At 34.8% G+C, this 27183-nt stretch overlaps 1 protein-coding gene across 4 annotated transcripts in view; it reads left to right on the plus strand.

The window, feature by feature from the left end:
- The window catches only part of FAM227B (family with sequence similarity 227 member B), a 217606-nt gene that overhangs the window by 179956 nt on the left and 10467 nt on the right, over positions 1-27183 (plus strand). For 3 of the 4 annotated variants that reach the window (XM_047766405.1, XM_047766402.1, XM_047766403.1), the window contains 3 exons: positions 3853-3950; positions 8138-8192; positions 10766-11385. In XM_047766405.1, coding sequence (XP_047622361.1) covers positions 3853-3950; positions 8138-8192; positions 10766-10896 — 284 coding nt within the window. In that variant the 3' untranslated portion in view covers positions 10897-11385. Of the gene's footprint in view, positions 1-3852; positions 3951-8137; positions 8301-10765; positions 11386-27183 lie in introns of those variants that run through there. The other variant, XM_047766406.1, reaches the window with a different exon arrangement.

Here is a 27183-nt window from a genome sequence, read left to right on the forward strand (position 1 = left end):
TCTACAGAAACTTAGCTCATAAGTACATCATTTCCTTATCCCAGATACTTGTCCTTTATCTCTTTTTACAAAAAAACGTAGAAATACTTTAAAAGCTAATTACTGTGTCTTGCATCTGTAACCTGTATGTGCAATGATTTAATCCTTGAACATACAGATATAATGTATAAAAAAAGTAATTAATGTGGAATTCCCATTGTGGCTCATCAGGTTAAAAACGTGACTAGTATCCATGAGGATGCAGGCTCAATCCCTGGCTCTGCTCAGTGGGTTAAGGATCCAATGTTGCTGCAAGCTGCAGTGTAGATCACAGGTGTGGCTCAGATCTGGCATTGCCATGGCTGTGGTGTAGGTCAGCAGCTGCAGCTCTGATTTACCCTTAGCCTGGGAGTTTCTATATGCTGCAGATGTAGCCATAAAAAGAAAAAAAAATAATAGAAGAAAGTAAACCCTAAAAATACCCAAACAAAATAATAATAAGATATTTTCCTTGAGAAGCAAATGTGAAACAAAATCACAATTTTATCATGCTTAAAATCTTCTGTTCTTAGAGATACTAAATTCATTTCAGGACTGATAAAACCCAAGGATACTAGTGATACCTTACATGTACATAGCACTTCATAATTAAAAAAGTCATTTACAAGTATTTGAACTCTTTAATCTCTCTGTGAAGCTACTTACAATTATATGCATTATGTTAATGTAACATACTTGGATAAGAAATTTTATTTAGAGCTTTGTGAAAAAGTCCATAATGCTTTAACATGCCAATTTAAAACATGAATTGTTTACAGAAAGGTGGGAGGATATAGGTTCTGTATATAGGTATGTAGACATAAGTAACTTATTTGAGGTCTGATATTTACACAAACCAATGACAGGGCCTGCAGATGGGAGACTGAAGAGATTTGGACAAGTATGTGTATAAGGATCTGAAAAAATCTGGGAAGCCTGATAAGAAAATATACACAATAAGACAATAAGAATACATTCATGAGTTGCAAAACTTTCTTGAAATAATTTTATCATTTTTCTATATTATCAAAACAAGACTGCATTTATATTTTATTTGCTCAAATCACATTCCTTTTGTGTGATGACTACTTGTGTTACTCTTTCCTTTTTTCCCCGTACACTTTATTTTTTTTAGTTTTTTTAACTTTTTAACATTTTTTAATTACAGTTGATTCCCCATATATTTTAGTAATAGTTGAAAGTCTCCTGAGATCAGTTATAATTTAAGTTAGATACATTCTAAAATAGAATCCCTGAGTAACATTTTTTCTGCTTCTATAGTTTATTAATATGTAGTATTGTGTGTGGCCTGCATGAACTTTAATTTTGCCAAGATATGTTATTTGCGTCTCAAAGACTATGAGAGTAAAAATTACAAAACATGGATAGAAGTAACCATACTTACTTGCATGAGTGTCTCCCTTTAAAGGGATATAATATCCCTAAAATTAAAAGGGTGATAATTATGAAAATGAAACTTTTCCAATGTAGGTAAAGTAATATTGAAAATATTTGTCACTGAAATTTTTGAAGATTTAATCAGAACAGTTGAGACATACTTTCTTATAGTTTCATCAGATAGAGTCAATATTGGCATTTCAAGTGATCTTCCCAAGTATTAAGAAAAATTAAGAACAGAGGAGATATAAAACTATAATTAGGGAAAAATTAATATTTTTACCTAAAATAAATCAATGGATTAGAGAAATGTAAAAGGAAAAAGACTAGTAAATTTAGTGATTCTAAAATTACTTATTACTCTTATCATATCTTGGTGGGGCCTCTTTTATGTAGGGCATTTGGGAAGTTTCATTTCTTTCACTCGTTTACTTCTAAAATTTATTTGCTTTGTGTTTTTCATTGATCTCTTATTTTTGTGTCTACTTCCATTCCTATAAGCTTAGAACCTTTACCTGATATTAATCTCTTGATAATAATTCTACATCAAAGATCAAGTCATCTTCTAGGGCTTTTATTGTGGTACAGCAGACATGAAATAGAGTTCTTTGAGTTATTAATACCATATCTGTTCATAGACACTAGAAATTAAGTAATACCACCTAAATATGTATTTAAAAATGATTTAAGGAGTTCCCATTGTGGCTCAGCAGGTTAAGAACACAACATAGTGTCTATGAGGATAAGTGTTCAATCCCTGGCCTTGCTTCGTGGGTTAATGATCTGGCATTGCCTCAAGCTATGCCATAGGTCACAGATGTAGCTCAGACCCAATGTTGCCATGGCTGTGGTGTAGGCCGGCAGCTACAGCTCCCATTCAACCCCTGGCCCAAGAACGTCCATATGCAGCAGGTGCTACTGTAAAAAGAAGGGAAAAAAAAGAATGATTCAAAATTGAGAAAGTTTTATTTTTTAAATTATTGTTCCCAGAGAAAATATTTTTAATCATTTATCTTTCTAGTCTTTCTTTATACAGATGAAGGTAAATGCAGTATATATTCTCATTCTCTTGCATTTACACTGAACATAGCATATTTTATTAATTCAGTCAGGTAATATACTCTATACACTCTTTTGCAGCTTGCTTTCATCACTTAATTATATGGCCTGTAGATATCTTCACATCAGTATGGGGATCTTGCTCACTTTTTTTTACAGCTCATAGTATTCCATCAAATAGAACTGCCTTCATTTTTTCAACCAGTACTTGAGTGCTAAATACATAGGTTGTTTATAATCTCTAAATTTTACAAATTATGCCATAATCTTGTTTGTACAGATTTTTATACTTATGTAAGACAGTATGTGGAATATATTCTCAGGAGAGGGACTGCTGAGTCAAACAGAAAATGTTGATATTTTTGGTAGATATTGCCAGATTCCCTCCATAATGGGTTGTGTGCATGAAGTAGAAAAATTGCATGGTTCATTACCTTCCTGCTCACTCTAATAAGTTAGCTCATTCAAACTTAATCTAACTTTGGTTCCACTCAAAATTTTAAAATACAGTTTCCTCGCTAACCAATTCTTTAATCTCTGCCAGAGATAAATGCCTACTTGCCTCTAATATCTCAAGCTGATATCTAATATCTTAAAATGTGTAATGTAAAAAATTAATCCAAGTGACTTTCTTCAACTCATCTGGGTTTGTCATCAACATCACAATCTCTAGATCTCATTCATCTACCTGGTTATTATTATTCATCTAATAATTATCAGTGCCAGAATCTAGTACAAACTTCTAAGATTACCTGTTTTTTTCTTCTCTACATTAAGATATCCTTAATAACTTGCTGTGCTTTTAGACTGACATGTCTGATTAAATCATATGATTCTCCTTTAAGACAAGATTCCCTGGGTACCCTCATGCATATAAATGCTGGTTGTAATGAAAAATTACCAAGTCTTTCCTTATGTGGGTGTATTGTCAGTATATGGAAAAGGTAGATGTTAACATGTGGAAGCCCAAGCCTCCCTATTGCATTTAACTAGAGGGTCATGGAAAATAGCTCTGGACTCAGAAGCAAAATACCTAGGTCCACATCCTTATCCTCTACTCTTAATAAATGATAGAGTAAGACTTACCCTTTAAAAAGTCATAGAGTTTCCTGCACTTTAGTTTTCTCATCTATAAATAGTTACTTAGCTCATAGAATGGTTTGTGAGGATGACATGAATAAATTGAAAAATTCAAAAGTCCTATTTGTAAAATTTAGATGAAATGGTCATTTCCTCTGACTGGGGAAAGTTATAGCAACATCCTAGTCTCCTTTTATACACGTTTAGGGTGCATTGCTAGGAAAAACAAGGGGTATCATGCCTTTTGTGATAAAAAAAAGAACAGAATTTAAGAAAATATTTTATTTTCTCCTTTAGCTATAGACTTCAATATGATGAAAATTTTAGCGAACCCCAAAGCACATACAATGCCTGCGACCAAGGAAGAACCAAGATTATCAAAACTGCCATCAAAGGTTTGGAGCATAATTATTGTTAAAAATGTTCTTCTTTAACTTCCAATATAATTAATTGAACAGTTTCACGTGGACAGTTTGTTATGAGATTCTTGATATATATTTTAGAAGGCAGTAATGATCAGAAGATATTTACTGCAGAGGATAAACTTAATACTAAAAGGATATATTTATCTCTGAAACAATCCTCATCTCTAAGGAAAAAGAATAGAATTTATCCTTTTCTCAAACTTCTGGCACTGCTTCTCCTTGGGTTTGCATACAAACATGGCTCTGATCTCAATAAGCATCAGAGTTACACACCAAAAAAAAAAAAAAATCAAAGGAGTTTTCAACAGTGATTTACCTGTCTCCACCTCTTAAAACACAGTCCTGGAATAAATGACAACATGTAGATACTATTACTCTTAAGTCTTGAAAGCTTACTTTCTCCACATTCCTGAAGGTGCCCTTCAAATAAAGATCCTGACAACTTGCCACCTTGTATTGCTTTAGCCAAGATCTGATGAGACCATTAGCTTGCACTTCTGAATTTGATCTCTTGACTTGTTAAGACAGGTTTTAAATTTGTTGCAGTCTTTATTGATAAATTTTTTTCTGAATCATCTAGTAAAGTCTGACCATTATTTTGTCTCAAATTATGGCTATACAAAAACCACTTTAATCTTAAAGTCAGGATGCATATATCTCCTGTTCTTTAATAATCCGAGTATGTAGAATCTCTTCCGACCTTCATAGTGCTGCCAAGGATGTTTTGTAAGTTCATAGGATAGAAACTGGTGACCTCTACAAATCAATTTGGAGGTAGATGGCAATATCACACCTTCTTGGCTTCAGGAACATGGGAGGCTGGAGTTGTTGGGCGTAGTGGAGGAGAAGGGCAAGATTGCTAGATTTAGAAATCAGGGAAATGTTTGAGAAATTATATATCTGATCTTCAGCAAGCACTGAAAATTGTCTTTTACACTTTGTTCACTAGTTGAAGTTATATGGACAGGTGGATTTGTAACCTTTTCCAGATGACACTATTAAAAGATAGAAAGCAAATTGCAGATGTGTCTTTGGTAGTTCACTGTACTGCTGCATCATTGGCTCTGTCTCATGCACAACATTTTATCAACAACTTAATTAAAAAGTGGGCTCAGTGGTAATGAGCCCAACTAGTAACCATGAGGATGCAGGTTCGATCCCTGGCCTCACTCAGTGGGTTAACGGATCCAGCATTGCTGTGAGCTGTGGTGTAGATGGCAGACATGACTAAGATCCTACATTGCTGTGGCTGTGGTGTAGGCCAGCAGTTGTTAACAACTATTCAATGTTGAGCCAGGGAACTTCCATATGCCATAGGTGTGGCATTAAAAAAAGAAAAAAATATATGGTTGCTATTTTTATTAGCTATGTAGAAGTCATTTAGCTTGGAAGAGTTATTAATACATTGGATGACCAAAAGTTTACAACAGGCTAGAGGAACAGGCCTGATCTTAGAAGATAAACTGTTAACTGTAGAAAAAGTATAAAGGTCCACAATTATACTTTATAAGTATAGGATAATAAAGCCTTGGCTTGGAGGCATCTGAAAAGATTGGGGAACAGTAAGCTCTGTCTGTATATGTATATGTGAAAAGTAGAATGTTATTGACTCCAAAATCTACTGTATTCATGAGCTGTTTAAACATATGGAATCTACTCTGATTAGACAATAATTGTGTGTTATGTTCATTCTGGAGCTCTGCATTGTAAAAGGGTGTAAACAAACAAGTGTGTTGAGCTGAAAATAATCAGGATGATAAAGGGCCCTGAAACTGTAATGTTTGAACAATGGCCAAAATATTTAAAGGTATTTCCACTAGAAAAGACAAGACTCTATAGGCCATAATAACTGTTTTCAAAGCTACCATAGGAATGCATTTTTTTTTCTGTGTGGCTCAAAAAGTTTTTTTAACCAATACATACTAAAAAGTTTTTACTCTTACCAATAGGAGACATTGCAGTTTAGCATCAAGAAAAGTTTTCTAAGCACCAGTGTTGTCCATATACTGAATGGGTGCTTGTGCAATGAGCTTTGACAGGACACACTTCAAACCTCAAAAATCAAAGTTTAGATTTCTAGTCACTGTCAACAATTATCTTTTAATAAGCCAACAGAAAAACTGAACATCCAAACCATCCCTTGTGACCTTCCAAAGTTTATAGGATCGTTTGGTTCTTCAAATTTAGTACTAAAGTGACTTTCCCTATAAAAGTCTTGTTTTATGGAATATTAAAGTTCTGTGCCAGCTTTCTGCTCTTATCATTGTGGGGGTAATTGGACGGAGTGGAGCGTCTGTTAATTGTTTTTGGCTATTTGGTATGTTGTTAGCAAAAGTTTGTTGGACAGGAGTTCCCACTGTGGCACAACAGGATTGGCAACGAATTGAGAGCACTGGGATGCAGGTTAAATCCCTAGCCCAGCATGGTGGGTTAAGGGGCCAGGATTGCCGCAGTTGTGACTTGGATCTGATTCCTGGCCCAGGAACTCCATATGCTGAGGGGCAGCCAAAAAAGAAAGAAAAAAAAAAAAGAGTTCTTTGGACAACTTGAGAACTTAAAATATCCAAGAAAATGGTCAAGGCTCCACACAACATCAGATCTGTGTTTAATACCTTCTTCTGCTCTTGCCTGATTGAGCTATCCTTAAAAAGTTAGAAATTCTCATAACAGAAGAAGAATCTATGTACTGTGCTTTTCCTAGTTTAAAAAATGGTAACTGCAGAAAAATAACAGAACTGTCTATTTCTAAAACTTCAGTAAGATAGAGCTCCTATCTTACAATATACCCAAGGCATGAGCCAGGAAAAGGGTGATAAAACTTATTTCTAGACAGGCAAGATTTCCTTTTAAACTAGAGAGAACTTGGTCCAGTTTTTGCATGCAGTTTTTAGGATCAGGCTGGATATAACTTGATGTAAATTGTCATGGGAGAATAAGATAAGTAAATGATTTACATTATAGAAAATAATCTGATATTGACAATAAGTTTCACCATCAAAGAAAGGCTTTTCATTATAATAGACCCACTATTTGAAATAATTCTGGAGCAACTATGAATGAATGCAATGAAAAAGCGACCATAAGCAAAAGAAAAATTTCATTATTATTAAAAACAAATGCGAACAAAATCCTATCCCCACCCTGCAAAAGAGGTGGAATCAACAATAAATCTCTATCTAGGCATTACAAAAATTGAGGAAAGTCTTGACATATGAGTAATTGTTATATTTACCTGGTATCCCACAAGAAGTCAATAGTAGAATACTGGAGCAAACATAATTATGGTTGCTGTTTCCTTGACACAGAATTTATGGCCATTTTCTTTTTCATCAGCACTTTTTTTTTTTTTGGTATTTTTGTCTTTTTTAGGGCCACACCCTGCGGCATATGGAGGTTCCCAGGCTAGAGGTCCAATCAGAGCTGTAGCCACTGGCCTACTCCAGAGCCACAGGAATGTGGGATCCGAGCTGCATCTGTGACCTATACCACAGCTCACAGTAATGCCAGATCCTTAACCCACCGAGCAAGGCCGGGGATCAAACCTGCCTCTTCACGGATGCTAGTCAGGTTCACTAACCACTGAACCATGAGAGGAACTCCATTCATCAGCACTTTAATGGCCTTCTGGCCTCCCTTGTTCTGATGAGAAGTCACTTGTTAGTGTTGTTGGGGTTCTTTTATTTTACTTTTTTTCTCTTGTTGATTTTAAGATTTTTTTTTACTTTGTTCTGTCTTTCATTGCTTTGAATAGGATGCATCTAGATGTGAATTTATCCTACTTTGCAGTTAAGGTTCTTGAAATGTATTTTTCATAACACTTAGAAAGTTTCCATCATGAGTTCTTCATATTTTTTCCTGCCCTTTTTTCTGGGGCTCTGCTCATTCTTTTCTCTTTCTGTTCCTCAGACAGAATGACCTCTACTAGCCTGTCTTCAAGCTTGCTGCTAGATAAGAACACTAACAGTCTGACTGCAAATGCTCATAATCTCATACTTTAGTAAATTTATTTAAGTAGCTGTCTTACAGAATTTTCCTTTACTTCTTTTAATATACTGGATAATAATTATATTTATGGTTATAATGCAGTTATATTTTATTTACAGTTTTTAAAAAGTACACAAAAGTAGTCATTGATTCTTTTTTTTTCCCCCTTACAGTCCTATTATAGTAGTCATGGTCCAGAGTTTAACCGTGTTCTCTTCAACTTTGGAGGTCAGAGTCCACTGATTTTATATTATCTTAGGATGCATGATCTAACTGGCATTTCCAAAGCCTCTAGACAAATCAAGATTAAGTTCACTGAAATATTGAAAGAACCATATCCTTTTTAAGCTTTGCTTTAATATGATGTTTATAAAATATTTAAAAGTTTTAAATTTTTTAATGTTTCAGTTAAGAGAAAAATTAACACATTTTATAACCACTGCTTTATTTATCATTTAACTACAGTTGATGCTTTTGTAGTATGTTTAGCTAAAAGTATTTTTTTCTTTTAGAGCTAAGACTGTGATTTTGCGTGTAAGAAAAATTAAACAAATGTAAAACCCAGGAACTTAAAAAACTGGTATATTTAGCTCTTTAGTAAAAGATGATTTTACAACTTTACTGTACAGTGTTCAGTTTCAAATATTTGTCAGAACAGTGGGTCATGGGCTTCTAGGCTTCTCCAGAAGAAAATTTCAAACATGCTTGAGCTGTGTAATTCTTTGTTCTAATGAAAGTTTATCAGAATGCTTAATGTATAAAATATAATATAAATGAAAATGGAGCTATTTGGCTCCAGCAGGGGTATCTGCTCCATCTGCTGACTTGTCCTGGCCTAGGTCTCACTGGGGACCTGGATAAAGCCCAAGGGATCCAGTACAGTGGTCTCCAAACTGGAGTGTATAGCTCTGGACAAATATATAAATATATATACATATATATACATGCACACACATTCATATACACACACACTTATTTTTATCTATTTCTATATTTAAAAATAAAAAGCTTCATTTTACTAATATTTAGTAGACAAGTACCCTCACTCCGTTGATACTTCAGTTTGCACTCTACTGTGGTGAAGGATGATGATGACATCTTTGCTCTCGAGCTGTTTTCTGAGTATTACAGCACATTACTGTTATCTTTGGGTGGTTAAGCAGATTTAGAAATTATATCATCTTGTTTAGCTAAATTAATACTTACTAGTGGACCAATAGCTTTATAAGTTTCCTTAAAATTAACTTCGGATTGGTGATAATATTTGTAATATAAGAGTAAATTTTTTTAAAAAAGCAGAATGATATTTTCACTATTTCTTGAACGAGCTCCTTTTCAGCCACACTCAGAGACAGGCATGATATACTTAACGTGATAAAAGGGAAAAAAACCTCCAACCAAGATTACTCTACCCAGAAAGGCTCTCATTCAGATTTGAAGGAGAAATCAAAACTTTCACAGATAAGCAAAAGATGAGAGAATTCAGCAACACTAAACCAGCCTTACAACAAATACTAAAGGAACTTCTCTAGGCAGAAAAGAAAAGACAGCAATAGGAAACAAAAATTCCGCAAATGACAAGGCTCACCAGTAAAGGTATGTATACAGTAAAGATATGAAATCATCCATGCACAATTATACCACCAAAATCAGAATTCATGAGAAGAGGTGGGTACAAATGCAGGACACTGGAGATGCACTTGCAGTTAAGAGAACAACAACTTAAAACAATCTCATATACATATAGACTCATATCAAAACTTCAGAATAACTGCAATCTAAAAATCTACAATTGATATACAAACAAGGAATCTCTGAAGAAAAAATGTATCTCATAGTAAATAAGTGCATAATCCACCATGAAAGGGGTCATTTGACATCATTCTTGGAATGCTGAAATCTTCTTAGATCTGATTCTGATTTCCTCTCCATCAAGAATTTATGATAATTATAATTAAATAGTGCAACTGTACAATTAAAAAATAAATAAATAAATAAATAAATAAATAAATAAAAAGACAATGATATTTTCACTATTTCTTGAAGGAGCTCCTTTTCAGCCACACTCAGAGACAAAAGGAGTGGTGATCCAATCAGTTCTGCTGAGACGTAGACCAATAAATAAATAAAATTTTTGAAAAGGTTGAAATGTGCATATACATAATTATTATAAACAATGAGCCTAGCCCTAAGTATGTTATACTTCTCAATATTAGTAAATGATAGTATGATTCCAGTTTAATTTGCAAGGCATTTAAAAACCAGCTTTCTACTGGAGACCAGACTTGTGGTTGCCAAAGAGAAAGGGTAGGGAGTGGGATGGACTGGGAGTTTGGGGTTAGTAGATGCAACCTATTATATTTAGAATAGATAAGGAATGAGGTCCTGCTGTATAGCACAGGGAACTATATCCAGTCACTTTGCATAAAACATGATGAAAGATAATATGGAGAGAAGAATGTATATATATGTATGGCTAGGTCACTTTGCTATACAGCAGAAATTAGCACAACATTGTAAATCAACTATACTTTAATAAAAACATATGGAGAAAAAAAACAACTGTCTAGACATCAATAAAAATCTCTGTGATTTGAGGAGAAAAAGTTTAGTGTACCATTAACAAAAGTAGTGTTAAATTTTATATTTAAAGTATTGTGTTTCTGCTCACTGTTTTCTATTTGTAGACTGCATATCTTTTATACTATGCATAATATATTAAAACAGCTTGATGCATATATAATTTATAAATTTAGAATTATACCTATAAAAGATGCTGCTCATATAGATTTTACCCATAGGATACTTGACCCAAAAGTGTGGAGACCACTGCTCTATCAGATCCTCAGGATTCTTCCCAGGACATTTTTTCTCCCACATTTCAGTCAAGACAAGATCCAGAGTCTCACTGACAACAAGCACATGGAGATAAGTTGGATGGCTCTGGAACACAAGGAGAAAGGCAAACTACAGAGCTAAATCAATGTCATGAGACATGTAACTTAAGTATAATGCAAGGATCCTCATCACCTTGGATTGTTTAAACAAATTTTTTAATGTTTAGAAGTGAAATTTGAAAGGTGTCTAAAACCATTCATAATAGATTACATTCATTTTTTAACTAATTTTTATTATGATTATTATAAAGTCTGTGTTCACATTTGCAGTGGGCATGGATTTGTCCAACATCTGTGAAAGCATCCATACCACCTGTTTACTGAGAATGTGGGAAGACTATGAGTATATGTGGGGATAAGAAAAGGAAGAGATGGGGGTCCAAGACATGAAACACTTTTCATAAAAAATCTAAACAAAATCACTGTTTTGAAAGTAATGGGTCTTTCTGTGATGTTATCTGAGCTTGTAAAATTTAATACCTACTGATAATAAAAGGTGATCCTAGATCTAATGATGAACAAAAGAATAATGCCTCATTATTTGACAGTTTTTCAAAACGTGTTGAATCTCCCTATGTATTCCCGTGGGAAGTGACAGGAGTCCTGTGACAATGGGCAGAGAAGGCACCCATCACAGACACTTTATAGATGAGAAAACCAAAGCTCAAAGATGGTAAGAAGCTTGGCCAGGTGATTCATGTAGCAGAGCTAGCAACAGAGCCTTCTGTTCCCTGAACCATGCCTACTTTCCTGACATGGTGATCCAAGTTAGAACTCTCCATGAGCATGATACTAGGGGTTGGTGGCAGAGCCCAGAAATGTTTTCTCCAGGATTTTAATAGCAGCTATTGAAATTTGTATCTGTATTTCCCATAACTGTCTATGATAACTGTATGATCACTGAATTTATCTCCTTCTCACTCACATTTTATATTGAAGCTATTCAGAATATAGATAATTTTTATTAGTTTTGTCTGGACTTAATTGGCATCTTCTGGCTTTCCTGAGTGGAAAAATTATACTTTGCAATGAATGCATCTATACAGAATGAAGGAATGGGAGAAAGTAAAGAAGGAAATAAATTTATATATAGATATGTATAATTCATTATATTTTCGGTTGGCAGACTCAAAATGGTCCCCAGTGATCCCTGCCTTCTGGTTCATGCCCTGTGTAATTTCCTCCCATTAGATATTGGCTAAACTTATGACTTAACTTCTAACAAATAGCATATGGCAAATGTAGTGGAATGTCACTTGTGAGATTCAGTTGAAAAAGACTGAGATGGGACCTACTCAAACTTACAAGCTTTTGTACAGCAATAAATAAATAAATAAACAAACAAACAAACAAAATGAAAAGATACCCTACAGAATGGAAGAAAATATTTGCAAATAATGCTACCAACAAGGGCTTAAATTCCAAAGTATATAAATAGCTCATACAACTCAACAACAACAAAAACAAACAACCCAATCAGAAAATGAGCAGAAGACCTAAATAGACATTTCTCAAAAGAAGACATATAAATGGTCAAGTGCCACATGAAAAATGTTCAACATTGCTAATTACTAGAGAATGCAAATCAAAACTACAATGAGGAACTACCTCATACAGGTCAGAATGGCCATCATTAAAACTCTACAAATTACAAATTCTGGAAAGAGTAGAGAAGGGGGAACCCTCCTACACTGTTGGCGGGAATGTAAATTGGTACAATAACTATGGAAAACAGTACGGAAGTTCTTCAGAAAACAGAATATAGAACTACCATATGATCCAGCAGTCCCACTCCTGGGTATATATCTGTACAAAACTACAATTCAAAAATATATATCTCCCCCTCCATGCATGTTCATGGCAGCACTACTCACTATAGCCAAGACATGGAAACTACCTAAATGTCCATCAATAGATGAATGGATTAAAAAGATGTGGTACATATACACCATGGAATACTACTTGGACATAAAAAAGAATTAAATAATGCCACTTGCAGTAACATGGATGGACCTAGAGATGATCATACTAAGTAGAATAAGTCAGAAAGAGAAGGGCAAACACCATATATCACTTATGTGTGAAATCTGAAATATGACACAAATGAACCTATCTACAAAATGGAAACACAGACATAGAAAACAGATTTGTGGTTGCCAAGAGGGAGGAGAGTAGAGGAGAGATGTATTGAGAGTTTGGGGTTAGTAGATGCAAATTATTAAATATAGAATGGATAAACAACAAGGGCCTGCTGTGTAGCAAAGGGAACTATATTCAATAGCCTGTGATAAACCATAATGGAAAAGAATGTTTTAAGAATGTATATATAAGCATAACCATAACTCTGCTGTACACTTGAAACTAACACAACATTATAAATCAACTATACTTCAATTAAACAAAAAAAGACTGACATCAGTCATGCTTGACCTTTCTTGCTTGACCTTTCTTGCTTGCTCTTTTGGAGCCTTCTGGAGGGAACCAGCTATGAAGTTGTGAGATGCCCTGTGGAGAAACCCACATGGCAGTGAAGTGAGGAAGGCCTCCAGTCAACAGCCAGTATAAGAAACTGAAACTCTTAGTCCAACAACCCATGAGGGTGTGAATCTTGCCAACAGCATGAGTGAACCTAGAAGAAGATCCTCCTTCTTTTGATCCTTGAGATCACTGCAGCCCCTATCCATAAGTTGATTGCAGCCTGTGAGGGACCCTGAGCCAGAAGTATACAGCTAAGCTGTGCCCAGATTCCTGACCCAGAGAAGCTAAGCAATAATAAATGTTTGTTGTTTTAAGCGCTTGAGTTTGAGGATAATTTGTTATACATCAGTAGATAACGCAGAGTGTTTGAGCCAAAGTCTGATTTAGACAAATCTTCAATAATTTTATAGCCCCTATATACCCCAATCCAAATATTTATCACATTGTAGTACAACCATTTCTTTACTTGTTCTTCTCACTTAATAGAGAAAAAAAGATTATTTGCCTCTATATACTTGACACTAGAAAAAAAGTATCTAGCTTATAATAGGTATTAAATAAATGTCTGGTGGGTGGATATATTACAGTTTTATATAATGATAAGACAAAATTTCATTTATTTTTTGACAAAATTTGACATTATTGTTAAAATTAAGAAAACTAGAAGACAGGGGTAGAGATAGAAATTTGAGAGTCATTGGTACAAGGTTAATCTTTAAAGTAATCGTTATCAAAATCATGTTTTAAAAAATTTATTAAACAGTTACTGTGTACCAAACACTATTACTAAGTACTTTACATTTCTTAACTCATTTAATTATCATGTCAACTTCAGAGATAATTACTATTATTATCTCTATAGATAAGGAAAGTGAGGTAACTCTGATGACACTAGAGTAAGTGACGGCACTTGCAGTCTGCCCTTGACAGTCTGATTTCAGAGCCAATGAACTTGAACACTCTAGTACTTAGTTATTTACCCAGGAGGAATGTGTAGTTCCAGAAGATAAAAGCAAGTTCTAGTCTTTTAAGGATAATCACAAATATGGTTTGGGGGAGGAGTGATAAGAGGCAGAGAAGTCATCAGAAGATAAAAAAGGAATGGATGCAATGGTAACATTTCTTCTATTTGAGTTTAAATAGTTAATTAAAATTTCTAAGCTCATTCCACATTAAATAACTTTAACAGCTTTTTCTTCAGACATTGAAAATTGTATGATCCTTGCAAAAACATGGATGGACGTAGAAATTATCATACCAAGTGAAGTCAGACAGAGAAAGACAAGTATCATATGAGATCATATGAATTACAGACACATACACACACATAGGTATAACTGATTTACTTGGCTATACACCCGCCACTTTCTTTTTTTTTTCTTTTTTTTTCTTTTTTTTTTTGGTCTTTTTGTCTTTTAGGACCACATCTGTAGCATTTGGAGGTTCCCAGGCTAGGGATTCAATCAGAACTGTAGCCACCAGCCTACACTAGAGCCACAGCAACACCGGATCCTCAATACACTAAGCAAGGCCAGGAATTGAAACCGTAGCCTCATGGATGCTAATCAAGTTCGCTAACCACTGAGCCACAATGGGAACTCTGAAACTAACACAACTTTCAAAGCCAACTATACTCTAATAACAATTATTTTTTAAAAAATAAAGATAAAATTACATGATCATGCACATTGTATTCCAAAATCCTTTATTCATTTTAAAAAAAGACTCTTTTTTTCTTCTTGTTAAATATCGGTTTTATTAAGACTCCTAGAAAGATTTATCCTGCTATAGTTTCAAATTGAGATCTTGAACGTATTCCTAATCATTCTCCATCCAACCACTTCACATTGACTGCATTTTGTTTGTTTGTATGTTTACTTTTTTTAGGGCCACTCCTACAGCATGTGGAAGTTCCCAGGCTAGGGGTCGAACTGTTGCCGCAGCAATGTTAGATCTGAGCCACATCTGCAACCTACACCAACAGATCCTTAATCCACTCTGCAAGGCCTGGGATTGAACCCACATCCTCTTGGATACTAGTTGGGTTCTTAGCCCACTGAGCCATGACAAGAACTCTGTAGGCTGCATTTTAAATGGAGATTGATGCATGGATTGCTATCCTTTTGGAGTTTTTTATTAGTCTATTTAAAAATTGAAGTATAATTGACTTACAATGTTGTGTTAGTTTAAGGTATACAGTAAGGTGATTTCGATACACATATATTTTTTTCAGATTCTTTTCCCTTATAGTTTATTACAAAAGAGTTTCTTATGACACACTTTCTTAAACTCAAATACAAAACAATATCACACTTGATCACCATGCAATTTTTAAATCAGGGTTTTGTAGAACAGATACATTTAGGAGTTTCCGTCATGGCTCAGAGGTTAGCAAATCCGACTAGGAACCATGAGGTTGCGGGTTCAATCCCTGGCCTTGCTCAGTGGGTTAAGGATCCAGCGTTGCTGTGAGCTGTGGTATAGGTTGCAGACGCGGCTTGGATCCCGCATTGCTGTGGCTCTGGCGTAGGCCAGTGGCTACAGCTCCAATTAGACCCCTAGCCTGGGAACCTCCATATGCCATGGGAGTGACCCAAGAAATGGCCAAAAAAAAAAAGATACATTTAAAAATAAATTTAACCATATAGATAATATTTCTTTTGACTCAGAGTGATTTGCCAGAGTCATAGGAGGCAAGATGAAGATTGCTTTCTATCACTGTTTCAGGATCCACATATAAACACTGAGAAGACAGAGGTGTGTATAGAGAGGGAGGGAGTTGTATCAGCTGTTCATATATGTTGGATATTAACCCTTTATATGTCATATCATTTACAAACATTTTCTCCCATTCAGTAGCTGGTCTTTTTGTTTTATCAATACTTCCCTTTGCTGTGCAAAAGCTTTTGAATTGAATTAGGTCCCGTTTTTTTATTTTTGCTTTTATTTCCTTTGCTTTGGGAGATGGATTCAAAAAAATAATGCTACAGTTTATGTCAAAGAGTATTATGCCTATTTTCCTCGAAGAGAACATTTCTGGTCTTATATTTGGTCCTTAATCCATTTGGAGTTTATTTTTGTATATGGTACCATAGAATGTTCTAATTTTATTCTTTTACATGTAGCTGTCCATTTTTTCCAGCATCACTTATTGAAGAGACTGTCTTTTCTCCATTGTATATTCCTGCCTCTTTTTCCATAGATTAATTGACCATAGGTATGTGACTTTATTTCTGGGTTCTCTATTCTGTTCCAATGATCTATATTTCTTTGTGCTAGTACCATATCGTTTTGATTCTGTAACTTTGTGGTATAGTCTGAAGTCAGAAAGCATGATCCTCAAAGTAGTTTGGACTACTCAAAGTCTTTTATGTTTCCATACAAATTTTAAAATTATTTGTTAAAGTTCTGTGAAATATGCCCTTGGTGTTTTGCTAGGGATTACATTGAATATGTAGATTGCCATGGGTAGTCTCATCATATTAATATTAATTCTTCCAATCCAAGAATACAGTTTATCTTTCCATCTGTTTTTGTCATCTTCAGTTCCTTTCATCTGTGTCTTATAGTCTTCTGGGTCATTTACCTCCTTAGGTAGGTTTATTCCTAGATATTTTGTCATATACCTCCTTAGGTAGGTTTATTCCTAGATATTTTGTTATTTTGAATTTGATGGTAAGTGGGATTTTTTTCCTTAATTTATCTTTCTTATAGTTGTTGTTAGTGTATAGAAATGCAGCAGATTTCTTTTTTTTTTTTTTAAGTTTTTGGGGGTGGGGAGGGTGGGCTGGGAGGGGGTAGTTTGGAAAACATCACTGCCCATTCTCAAACCATGTTCTTAACAGGGGTAGCATTGCTGAGGATGGGGTCCCAGGGGGAGCCACAAGCATCTGAAGAGAAGGGAAGCTGCCTGGAAGCAGATCAGAAGGGACTGGGTTGAGAGCAGAGGATGCTGAAGGACCCTCCAGTCCTCCCTCCTCTACCAGGGGACAAGTGAAGTCTGTTCCTCAAAGGCAGCAGCACATTCTTTTGACTGTAAAAATAGTACCAGATTACAAGCTTTTTCATAGCAACAGAAACCATGAACAAAACAAAGACAACCTAAAGGATGGGTGAAAATATTTGCAAATGATACAACCAACCAAGGCTTATTTTCCAAAATATACAAAGAGCTCATACAACTCAACAACAAAACGAACAACCCCAATCAAAAAATGAACAAAAAACTAAATAGACATTTCTCCAAAGAAGACACTCAGATGTCCAATAGGCACATGAAAAGTGCTCAATGTCACTAATCATTAGAGAAATGCAAATCAAAACTTCAGTGAGGTGCACGGGTCACACTAGTGATCATTTAAAAAGCCTACAAATGAATGCTAGAGAGGGCGTGGAGAAGAGAAGAAGCCTCCTACATTGTTGGTGGGAAGGTAAGTTGGTATGGCTACTATGGAAAACAGCATGGAGGTTCCTCAAACAGTTAAAAATAGAATTACCATATAATCCAGAGTGCCACTCCTGAGCATATACCCAAATAAAACTATAATTCAAAAAGATTCATGAACCCATATGTTCACTGCAGCCCTATTCACAATAGCCAAGTCAAGGAAAAAACTTAGGTGTCCATGCAACAGTCATTTTAATTATCTTAACAAATACAAGTACTTGCCACTTAAAGCAAAAAGTAATTCAAATAAAATAAAGCAATCTTAGTTCTCTGGCTCAAGCATTCCAAATTTAACCACTGATTTTCTTTTTTCCTTAAAGCCTTTGAAATTCTATGAATTCCACTCAAAGTAGAAATAACAAGAGCAGCAGCAACAACAACAATTGTTATTGTTGTTGCTGCTGTGTTGTTGTTGTGTGGAGCTTCATGAATTTTGGTCATTGTGTAAAGTCATGTAACCACCATCAAGTTATAGAACATTTCCATCACTCAGAGTCTTCCATGCTCCTCAGTGTCAATCACCTCCCTGAGACCCTGCTCCAGGCAGTCAGTGACCTGCTACGCTATACTCTGCCTTTCCCAGAGTTTCACACAGATGGAATCACACAGCATCTAATCTTGCATGACTGACTTCTTTTGTTTAACTTACTGTTTTGAGATTCATCCATGTTGTGGCAGGTATTAATATTTTCACCCCTTTTGCTATATGATCCAAAAATGCAGCAGATTTCTATATGTTAATTTCTATATGTAATCTTGTGACTTTACCAAATTCATTGATGAGCTCTGGTAGTTTTCTGGTGGTGTCTTTAGGATTTTCTGCAAACAGTGACAGTTTTACTTTTTATTTTCCATTTTGGATTCCTTTTTTTATATTTCTTGTCTGGTTATTCTCACTAGGACTTCCAATCCTATGTTGAATAAAAGTGGCAAGATTGGGCATCCTTCTCTTGTTCCCAATCTTAAAGAAAATGCTTTTAGCTTTTCACTGTTGAGAATGGTGTTAGCTGTGTGTTTGTCATATATGCCCTTTATTATATTGAAATAGGTTCCATCTTATGACCACTTTATAGAGCATTTTTATCATAAATGAATGTTGAATTTTATCAAAATATATTTCTGGATCTATCGAGATGATTATATGGTTTTCATTTTTCAATTTGTTAATGCGGTATATCATACCTTGTATCCCTAGGATAAATCCCACTTGATGGTGATGTACAATACTTTTCATGTATTGTTGGATTTGGTTTTCTAATATTTTTGTTGAGTATTTTTTGCATTTATGTACATCAGTAATATTGGCCCGTAAATTTATTTATTTGTGGTGTCTTTGTCCAATTTTATTACCAGAGTGATGGGGGCCTCATAGAATCAGAAGTGTTTCTTCCTCTGTAATTTTTGGAATTGTTTGTGAAGTATTTAAATTTTAAAAACTAAGTATAAGTAAAATTTCAGTTCATCATGTACACTAGCCACATTTTAAGTACTTACTATCCGTATGTGACTATTATTCAGTGCAGATATCAAACATATCCATCATTACAAAAAGTTCTATGGGCAGCACTGACTTGAATAAGATGAAAAGTTTAATCCATTGACAGAACTTGAGACATCACCTTGGATATCAGCCATCAAGCATGTATAGAACTGTCTTTTGCCTTGCCACTTACAGCTTCCTAATTTTAGAAGTATAGTGGCCTAAGATTATATTTTATCTTATTCATCCATTCATTAATCCAACAAAATAACCAAATTAATTTCCTATCTGACTTCTTAAATTTCCCTTCATATTTTGCTTTTTGGAGGGATTGGATTCTTTTTCCTTTTATCTTATTTTTGTTGTATTTGATTATTTTTTTGTCTTTTTTTATCTTAGGGCCACACTCTTGGCATATGGAGGTTCCCAGGCTAGGAGTCCAATTGGAGCTGTAGCTGCCAGCCTACACCACAGCCACATCAATGCCAGATCCAAGCCACATCTTCAACCTACACCATAGCTCACAGCAATGCCAGATCCTCAAACTACTGAGTGAAGCCAGCGATCAAACCTCCTCACGGATGCTAGTCAGATTTGTTTCTGCTGAGCCACAATGGAAACTCCAGTTTTATTTGATTTTTGTTTGTTTATGCTCTGAGATGAACTGCTTTCAGCATCATACAGATTTTTGCTCTATCCAGTATGGCTTCAATCAGTAGAAGAAAGTGTGCCACTCTCTTTAAAAGACACTAGCTCAGGAACTTTGTAAGTAGAACCTAGATCTGTATAAAATTCTATGACTGCCCTTTTTACAGTCGGATTTCTGATCCATGAACTCATCTTACTTAATTCACATTGATACTAATTTACGTCAGTTACCTAAAATAACTCTTCTATGAGTCTCTCAAAGATTCCTTAAAGACCAGATTTAAAATTTTTAAAGTATATTTAAGACTTATTTAGTAGACCACTTTATAAGGAGAGAAACATCATGGGGCATAGTAGGATAAAGGATACATCAAGTGTTTAAATTTTGGTCTTAGAAAAGATTTTACTTCTAGTTTTAAATGATTTTACTTGAAGCTATTCTAAACGTTGCTGAGTAGGTTGTTAAGTTACTTCCTTTCACAAAATCTGGCAATTAAGAGTCGGGGACAAGTTAAGAAAAGGGGGGAGGAAGGAATGAACATCATACTTTTTTAAAGAACTTGAGGAACAAAGGGGTTTTGTTTTACATGAGTAAGTGTATACATGAGTATTGTAAGCATTTTTCAGCCACCTTGAGCCAGAGACAATTACAAAATTGTAAGATCCAGCCTTTTTTTCTTCAGATTCAGTTTAAGTTCTAGTTAGGGTTTTTCTTTTCTTTTAATTAAAAGCACAAGACATAAACCACAACTCAGCAAACTTATTATTAAAGTAAATAATGAAATAAATAGAAGACTTTAGTTGCCTTAGGTAATCAGGTTTTAGGAAGTGGGTTGTATCAATTTTTTAGCAACAATTTGGACTTTAGATAATAAACATGGCTCAATGGAAAAATAAGAAGGGGAGCAGGAGGGGTCTTCATACCAGAGATTTAGAGTTCAATTTTAGTATTTTTTTTAGTATAAATGTCATAAAGCCCAATTTGTGTCAAATAAAAATCCATTTTCAAATAGTTTAAATGATCTTCAGACATTGGAAGAAAAGATTTTTGCTATACATGTTATTGGTCAATAAAGATATCAGATGGAAAAGCCATAGTTTCTTGAATGCTTAGAATTTAAAACTAGAAAGCAGTATCTCAAGTATACATTAGAAACCAATAAATTATAATATCGTGTTTACTTGACTATTTCTCCTCCTAGGAGATGAGCAGGCACAGGAGACTCTAAATAAAATATGTTACCATGCATTCTCTCATAAAAATCACTTCCATTTTATGGCTCCAAGTGATTCTGCAAGATGTTCCAAGATTTCAGAAAGTAGAAACCCTACCCCAGCTTAGAGCTGAAGTCTTATTATTTAAGGAAAAACTAAATTGGCTTCTCTAGGTGGTTGCCTCATTATGTATTTGTTTCCTGTCCTGTTACAAATATTCCAATGTGGTCACTGTCTGGGAAATGGGGACTCCAGAATCTCTATCTTTATAGGAGGCTAGAGAACCTGTGTTTGCAAGGCAAACCCAAAATTTGTATGTTTATTTGGAACAGCTCTGTCAGGGGAGTAGGAGTTGATGGAAATAATGGGGATAGTGTTCCTCCAAACGATCCTTGGAAATGTCTCTATTCAATGGTATAAATTACAGAAATGATGGAATCTCTATAAATCAACAACTTGCTTATCCAGCCTTATTAGGGAGTAAACTTACCTGCAACTAAATTTTCCAGATAATGTTTTTTATTAACTATTTTAATAAAAATGTTCCTGAAAGATAGTTTATACTTCCCTGACTTCTAAAACAATGTAGCCAATAATAATTAACATTCTGACAATGACTAGGCTACTCAAGATGAAATCTGTAACTCCACTGCATGCTTATATCAATATGAATGCTTGTTCAATAGACAGTGAACAGTGAACACATCCTGAATACCTCTTATACACCAGGACTAGTACTAGTGAGTACACTAAGATAGAAATAGTGTCATCAGTAACGGAAGCCTGCATGAGATGCTGTAGTAGCACAGAGGAGCACCCTGGTCCAATTTGAGACAGTCATGCATTAAAGGAAAACAAGTCACTGGGCTTTTGTAGTCTTTATGCCTGTTTTTTTATAGTTCCCCTGTCTCCTACTTCAAAAAGTGCCTCTTGTCCCTCCTCATTCTTATTAACTCCTAAAAGCCAAATATCCTATCTTTCTCATCTGTTTCTTAATGCGAAGTAAAAGTCCTGGCAAGTTTGGGGAATGCTTTTGGTTAAATCCACATTAATGTTTCTGGTAGTCCTATTCCCTGAATGTTCTAGACTTTGCCACAAAACTGTACTAATTTATGAAATAGTGAAACTTACTGAAATAGTAACCCTATTTTACACATCATTCCAGGCCATATAGCATCTGGGTAAGATTCCAACAGTGGTACCATCTTCTATAGAATAAGGTACCTGTACTTTGTAGTAACTTTTTTTATGCTTAACTATATTGTGAATGTTTGACACTTTGGCAAATCTAACATTACAATATAAGAAGTATACATAAGGTAAACATTAAGCAGAAGATAACTGCTCTAAGATAAATTTAAGCCACATGCTAATAAGTTATACAAGAATTTAGTTTTGGGGTTTAAGAATGAAATGAACTAGAGTGTATAGAGGAGGAGATTCTGGTCACTGCTTGCTGTTTATCTTCCTTTCACTTCTACCACAGCATTATGTGTAGAATGAGCCCCTAACTCTGAGGATACGCCCAGGAGCATTTCTAAGGGATACGAAGAATACAGCAAAGCCTGCAGCCTCATTCTAAGACATTATTTTTGGCACATGGGAGTAAAATTTGCCCTTGAGCCATTCTTTTTCCTGAGTCACACACACCCCAAGCTCCCAAAGACAAGGTACTTCCCTTTAAGAAGCCTAAGTTTCTTAATCGGTAATATAATCAAATTGGACCCTGTGATTTCTAAGTTCCTTACTTCTTTAATACTCTGTGATTCTAAAGGAAGCTCAAAGACCCCAGGGTCTGAATTGAGGCCTCTAGGATGTCTCTGTGTCTTGGTTTGTCACATCCCAATCACAGCTGTTGTGAAGTCCCAGAACAGGACCATTGCATTTGTACCCAAATGGCTCTTTCTCCATTAAGTGGCTCGCCATGTAACCTCAATGTAGCAGTGCATGAGAAACTGTAGTGTAAGGTCAGTTCAGACAGTAGAATTGGAAAATGTGTTGCCACAGTCATCCTGAAGGAATAGAATATAGCCATTCTCCATAATTTTTAAGCATTAACTACTCTCTTTTTCTACATTTGGAAAAAAACTCATGACTGGAGTATCTGAAGAGAATAAAGACTAAGATATTCATTAACAAATTTTAACAGAAGCCTACTGAAGACCATTAATACTGAGTAGTACAAGAAAATGCTGAGGTCTTAGACAACAACAACTCCTTACACAACACAACTATACAATTGTGAACAAATTTTGTGGGCAATGAGAATGACTTTATAAAGAACATACCCAGGTCATTTCAATAATGGCATATGTTCAAAGTTAATAATTTATAAAAAGTAAAACAGTTCTTTGTCTCAGTACATGTTCAAATATAATGAATGTGAAAAGCAAAGAAAATTCATTTAGTTCAGAGTGAGAAACATCATCTTGCTCACAAATACTTCATCAAGGAACTCATACTCAAGAAAACAGTATAACTTTGTAAAAGAATAAAATCTTTGAAATAGTAATAGGCACACTGAAGGAGAAATTACTGGTTTACTTCATTTTATTGCACTTCACGGATATTACATTTTTACAAATTCAAAGTTTATGGCAAGGCTGCTTTGAGGAGATCTGTAAGCCCCATTTTTCCAAGAGCGTTTGTTCAAGTCTCTATGCCACATTTTCGTAATTCTCACAATAATTTTCATTATCATATTTGTTATGATGATCTTTGATGTTTCTATCTTAATTGTTTGGGGGCACCATGAACCACACCCACATAATATGGCAAACTTAATCAATTTTTTGTGTCCTGACTGCTCCATTGACTGGCCATTCCCCCACCTCTCTTCCTCTCCTTGGGCCTCCCTGTTCCCTGAGATACAGTATTGAAATTGGGCAAATTAATAACCTTACAGTGGCCTCTTAAGTGTTGAAGTAAAGGAAACCAAAAGCTAGAAATGATTAAGCTTAGTGAGGAAGGCAGTCAAAAGCCGTGATAGGCTGAAAGCTGGGCCTCTTGAACCAAACAGCTAAGTTGTAAAGGCAAAGGGAAAGTTCTTGAAGGAAATTAAAAGTGTTACTGCAGTGCATACTAAATGATAATGAATCAAAACAGAACTTATTGTTGATATGGCGAAAGTTTTATTGTTCTGGATAGAAGATCAGACCAGCCACAACAATCGCTTGGGTCAAAACCTAATCCAGAGCAAGGTCCTGACTGTCTTCAATTCTACAAAGGCTGAGAGAGGTGAAGTAGCTGCAGAAGAAAAGTTCAAAGTGATTTCACACTTAATAAACTACAGTATCATGTAAACATAACTTTTAAATGCAGTGAGAAAGCAAAAAATTTGTGTGACTCCTTTATTGCAGTATTCATTTTATTGCAGTGGTCTGGAACCAAACCCGCATTATTGCTGAGGTATGCCTGTAAATATTAGCAAGAAATAGCTAATTGAAACGGCCATTATTAAAATACCTTCTTATTGCCTATAATACAACCTTCAAATTGACATATTTCTTAATATCTATGACTCCATCGTTATCCTAGCCATATTCAGTCCTTCCTTCTCCATGTGTAACTCTTTCTTGCTTACCTATTTTCTGTATAGTAGTGTGTATCTGTTAATCTCCATATGCCTATTTTTTACCTCCTCCACTCCCTTTCCCCTTTGATAACCATAAGTTTATTTTCTGTGTCTGTGACTCTGTTTCTGTTTAATATATACACTCATTTGTATTATTTTTTAGAGTCCACCTATAAGTAATATCTTTCTCTGTATGACTTACTTACGTTAGTAAAATATTCTCTAGGTCCATCCATGTGCTGCAAATGACAATATTTCCGTTCTTTTTATGGCTGAATCATATTCCATTATACATATATACCATGTCTTTTTGAGCCAATCATCTGCTTTTTGGGCACTTGGGTTGTTTCTATGTCTTCACTGTTGTAAATATCACTGCTATGAGCATTGAGGTGCATGTATCTTTTCAAATTACAGTTTTTATTTTTTCCTGAATGTATGCCCAGCAGTGGGATTAAAGATCATATGGTAGCTCTATTTTTAGTTTTTTGAGAAACCTCCATACTGTTTTCCATAGTGGTTGCACCAATTTACATTCCCATCAGCAGTGTATAAGGGTTCTCTTTTCTCCACAATTTCTCCAGAATTTTTTTATTTGTAGATTTTTTGATGATAGCTATTCTGACAAGTGTGAGGTAATATCTCATTGTAGTTTTTATTTTCATTTCTCTAATAATTAGCAGTGTTGAGTATCTTTTCATATGCCTATTGGCCATCTGTGTGTCTTCCTTGGAGAAATGTCTATTTAGGACTTCTGCCCATTTTTCAATTGAGTTTTTGGTGTTTTTTTGTTATTGAGTTATTATATGAGCCATTTGTGTATTTTGGAACTTAACCCCTTGTTGGTCACATCACTTCGAAATATTTTATCCCATTCTATAAGTTGTCTTTTTGATTTGTTTATGGTTTCCTTTGCTGTGCAAAAGCTTTTAAGTTTCATTAAGTCCCATTTATTTTTGCTTTTATTTCTTTTACCTTGGGAGACTCATCTAAGAAAATACTGCTGCAATTTACTTCAGATAATTGTTTTATCTATGTTCTCTTCTAAGAGTTTTGTGGTGTCATGTCATATTTTGATCTTTAAACCATTTTGAGTTTATTTTCGTATATGGTGTGAGAGAACTCTCTAATTTCACTCCATTACATGTAGCTGTCCAGCTTTCCCAACACCCCTTGTTGTAGAGACTGTCTTTTCTCCATTGTATATTCTTGCCTCAGTGTTATAGATTAATTGACTCTAGTTATATGGACTTACTACTGGGTTCTCTATTATGTTCCATTGATCCATGTGTCTCTCTTTGTGCCAATACCATGTTGTTTTGATTACTGTAACCTTGTAGTATTGTCTGAAGACTGAAAAAAAAGTTATGCTTCCAGTTTTGTTCTTTTTCTTCAGAATTGCTTTGGCAATTTTGGGTCTTTTGTAATTCCATATAAATTTTAGGATCACCTGTTCTAGTTCTGTGAAAAATGTCATGGGTAATTGGAGGGGGGTTGCATTAAATCTGTAGATTTTTATCAATCTATTAATTAATATTAATTCTTCCAATCTAAAAACATGGAATTTTTTCCATGTTTGGATCATCTTCAATTTCCTTTATCAGTGTAGTATAGTTTTCAGCATATGGATCTTTCCCTCCTTGGTTAAGTTTAATCCATAGGTGGTTTTGGTTTTTTTCTGACACAATTTTAGATAGGATTTTTTTTTACTTTAACTTTCTGATATCACATCATTAGTGTAAAGACGTGAGATAGATTTTTGTATATTAAACCTGTGTCCTACTACCTTGCTGAACTCATTTATTAGTTCTCTTTTTGTATGGAGACTTTAGGGTTCTCTATGTATCAGATCATGTCATCTGTAAATAATGAGTTTCAGCTCTTTCCTTCCAATTTGAATACATCTTATTTCTTTTTCTTTTCTAATCGATGTGGCTAAGACTTCCAATACTATGTTAAAAAGAAGTAGTGAGAATGGGCATCCTTGTCTTGTTCCAGATTTTAGCGGGAAGGCTTTCATCTTTTCACCATTAAGTATTAGGTTTGCTGTGGATTTGTTGTAAATGCCTTTATTATTTTGAGATATCTTCCCTCTAAACCCACTTTGGTGAGAGTTGTTTTTTTTTTTTATCATGAATGGATGTTGAATTTTGTCAAATGCTTTTTCTGCATCTATTGAGATGATCATGTTTTTGTCTTTCCTTTTGTTAATATAGTATATCAAATTGATTGATTTCTGTGTGTTGAACCATCCTTGCAACCCTGGGTAGAATGCAACTTCATCATGATATATGGTCCTCTTTATATGTTTTTTGGTTAAGTTTGCTAATATTTTGTTGAGTATTTTCATGTCCACATTCAGTAAAGATATTGGCCTGTAATTTTCTTTTTTGTAATGTCTTGTCTGTTTTTGGTATCAGGGTAATGTTGGTCTCATAGAATGAATTTGAGAGTGTTCACTCCTCTCTGTCTTCTGGAAT

This window comes from Phacochoerus africanus, chromosome 2 (assembly GCF_016906955.1).
Source record: "Phacochoerus africanus isolate WHEZ1 chromosome 2, ROS_Pafr_v1, whole genome shotgun sequence".
NCBI classification, from domain to species: domain Eukaryota; kingdom Metazoa; phylum Chordata; class Mammalia; order Artiodactyla; family Suidae; genus Phacochoerus; species Phacochoerus africanus.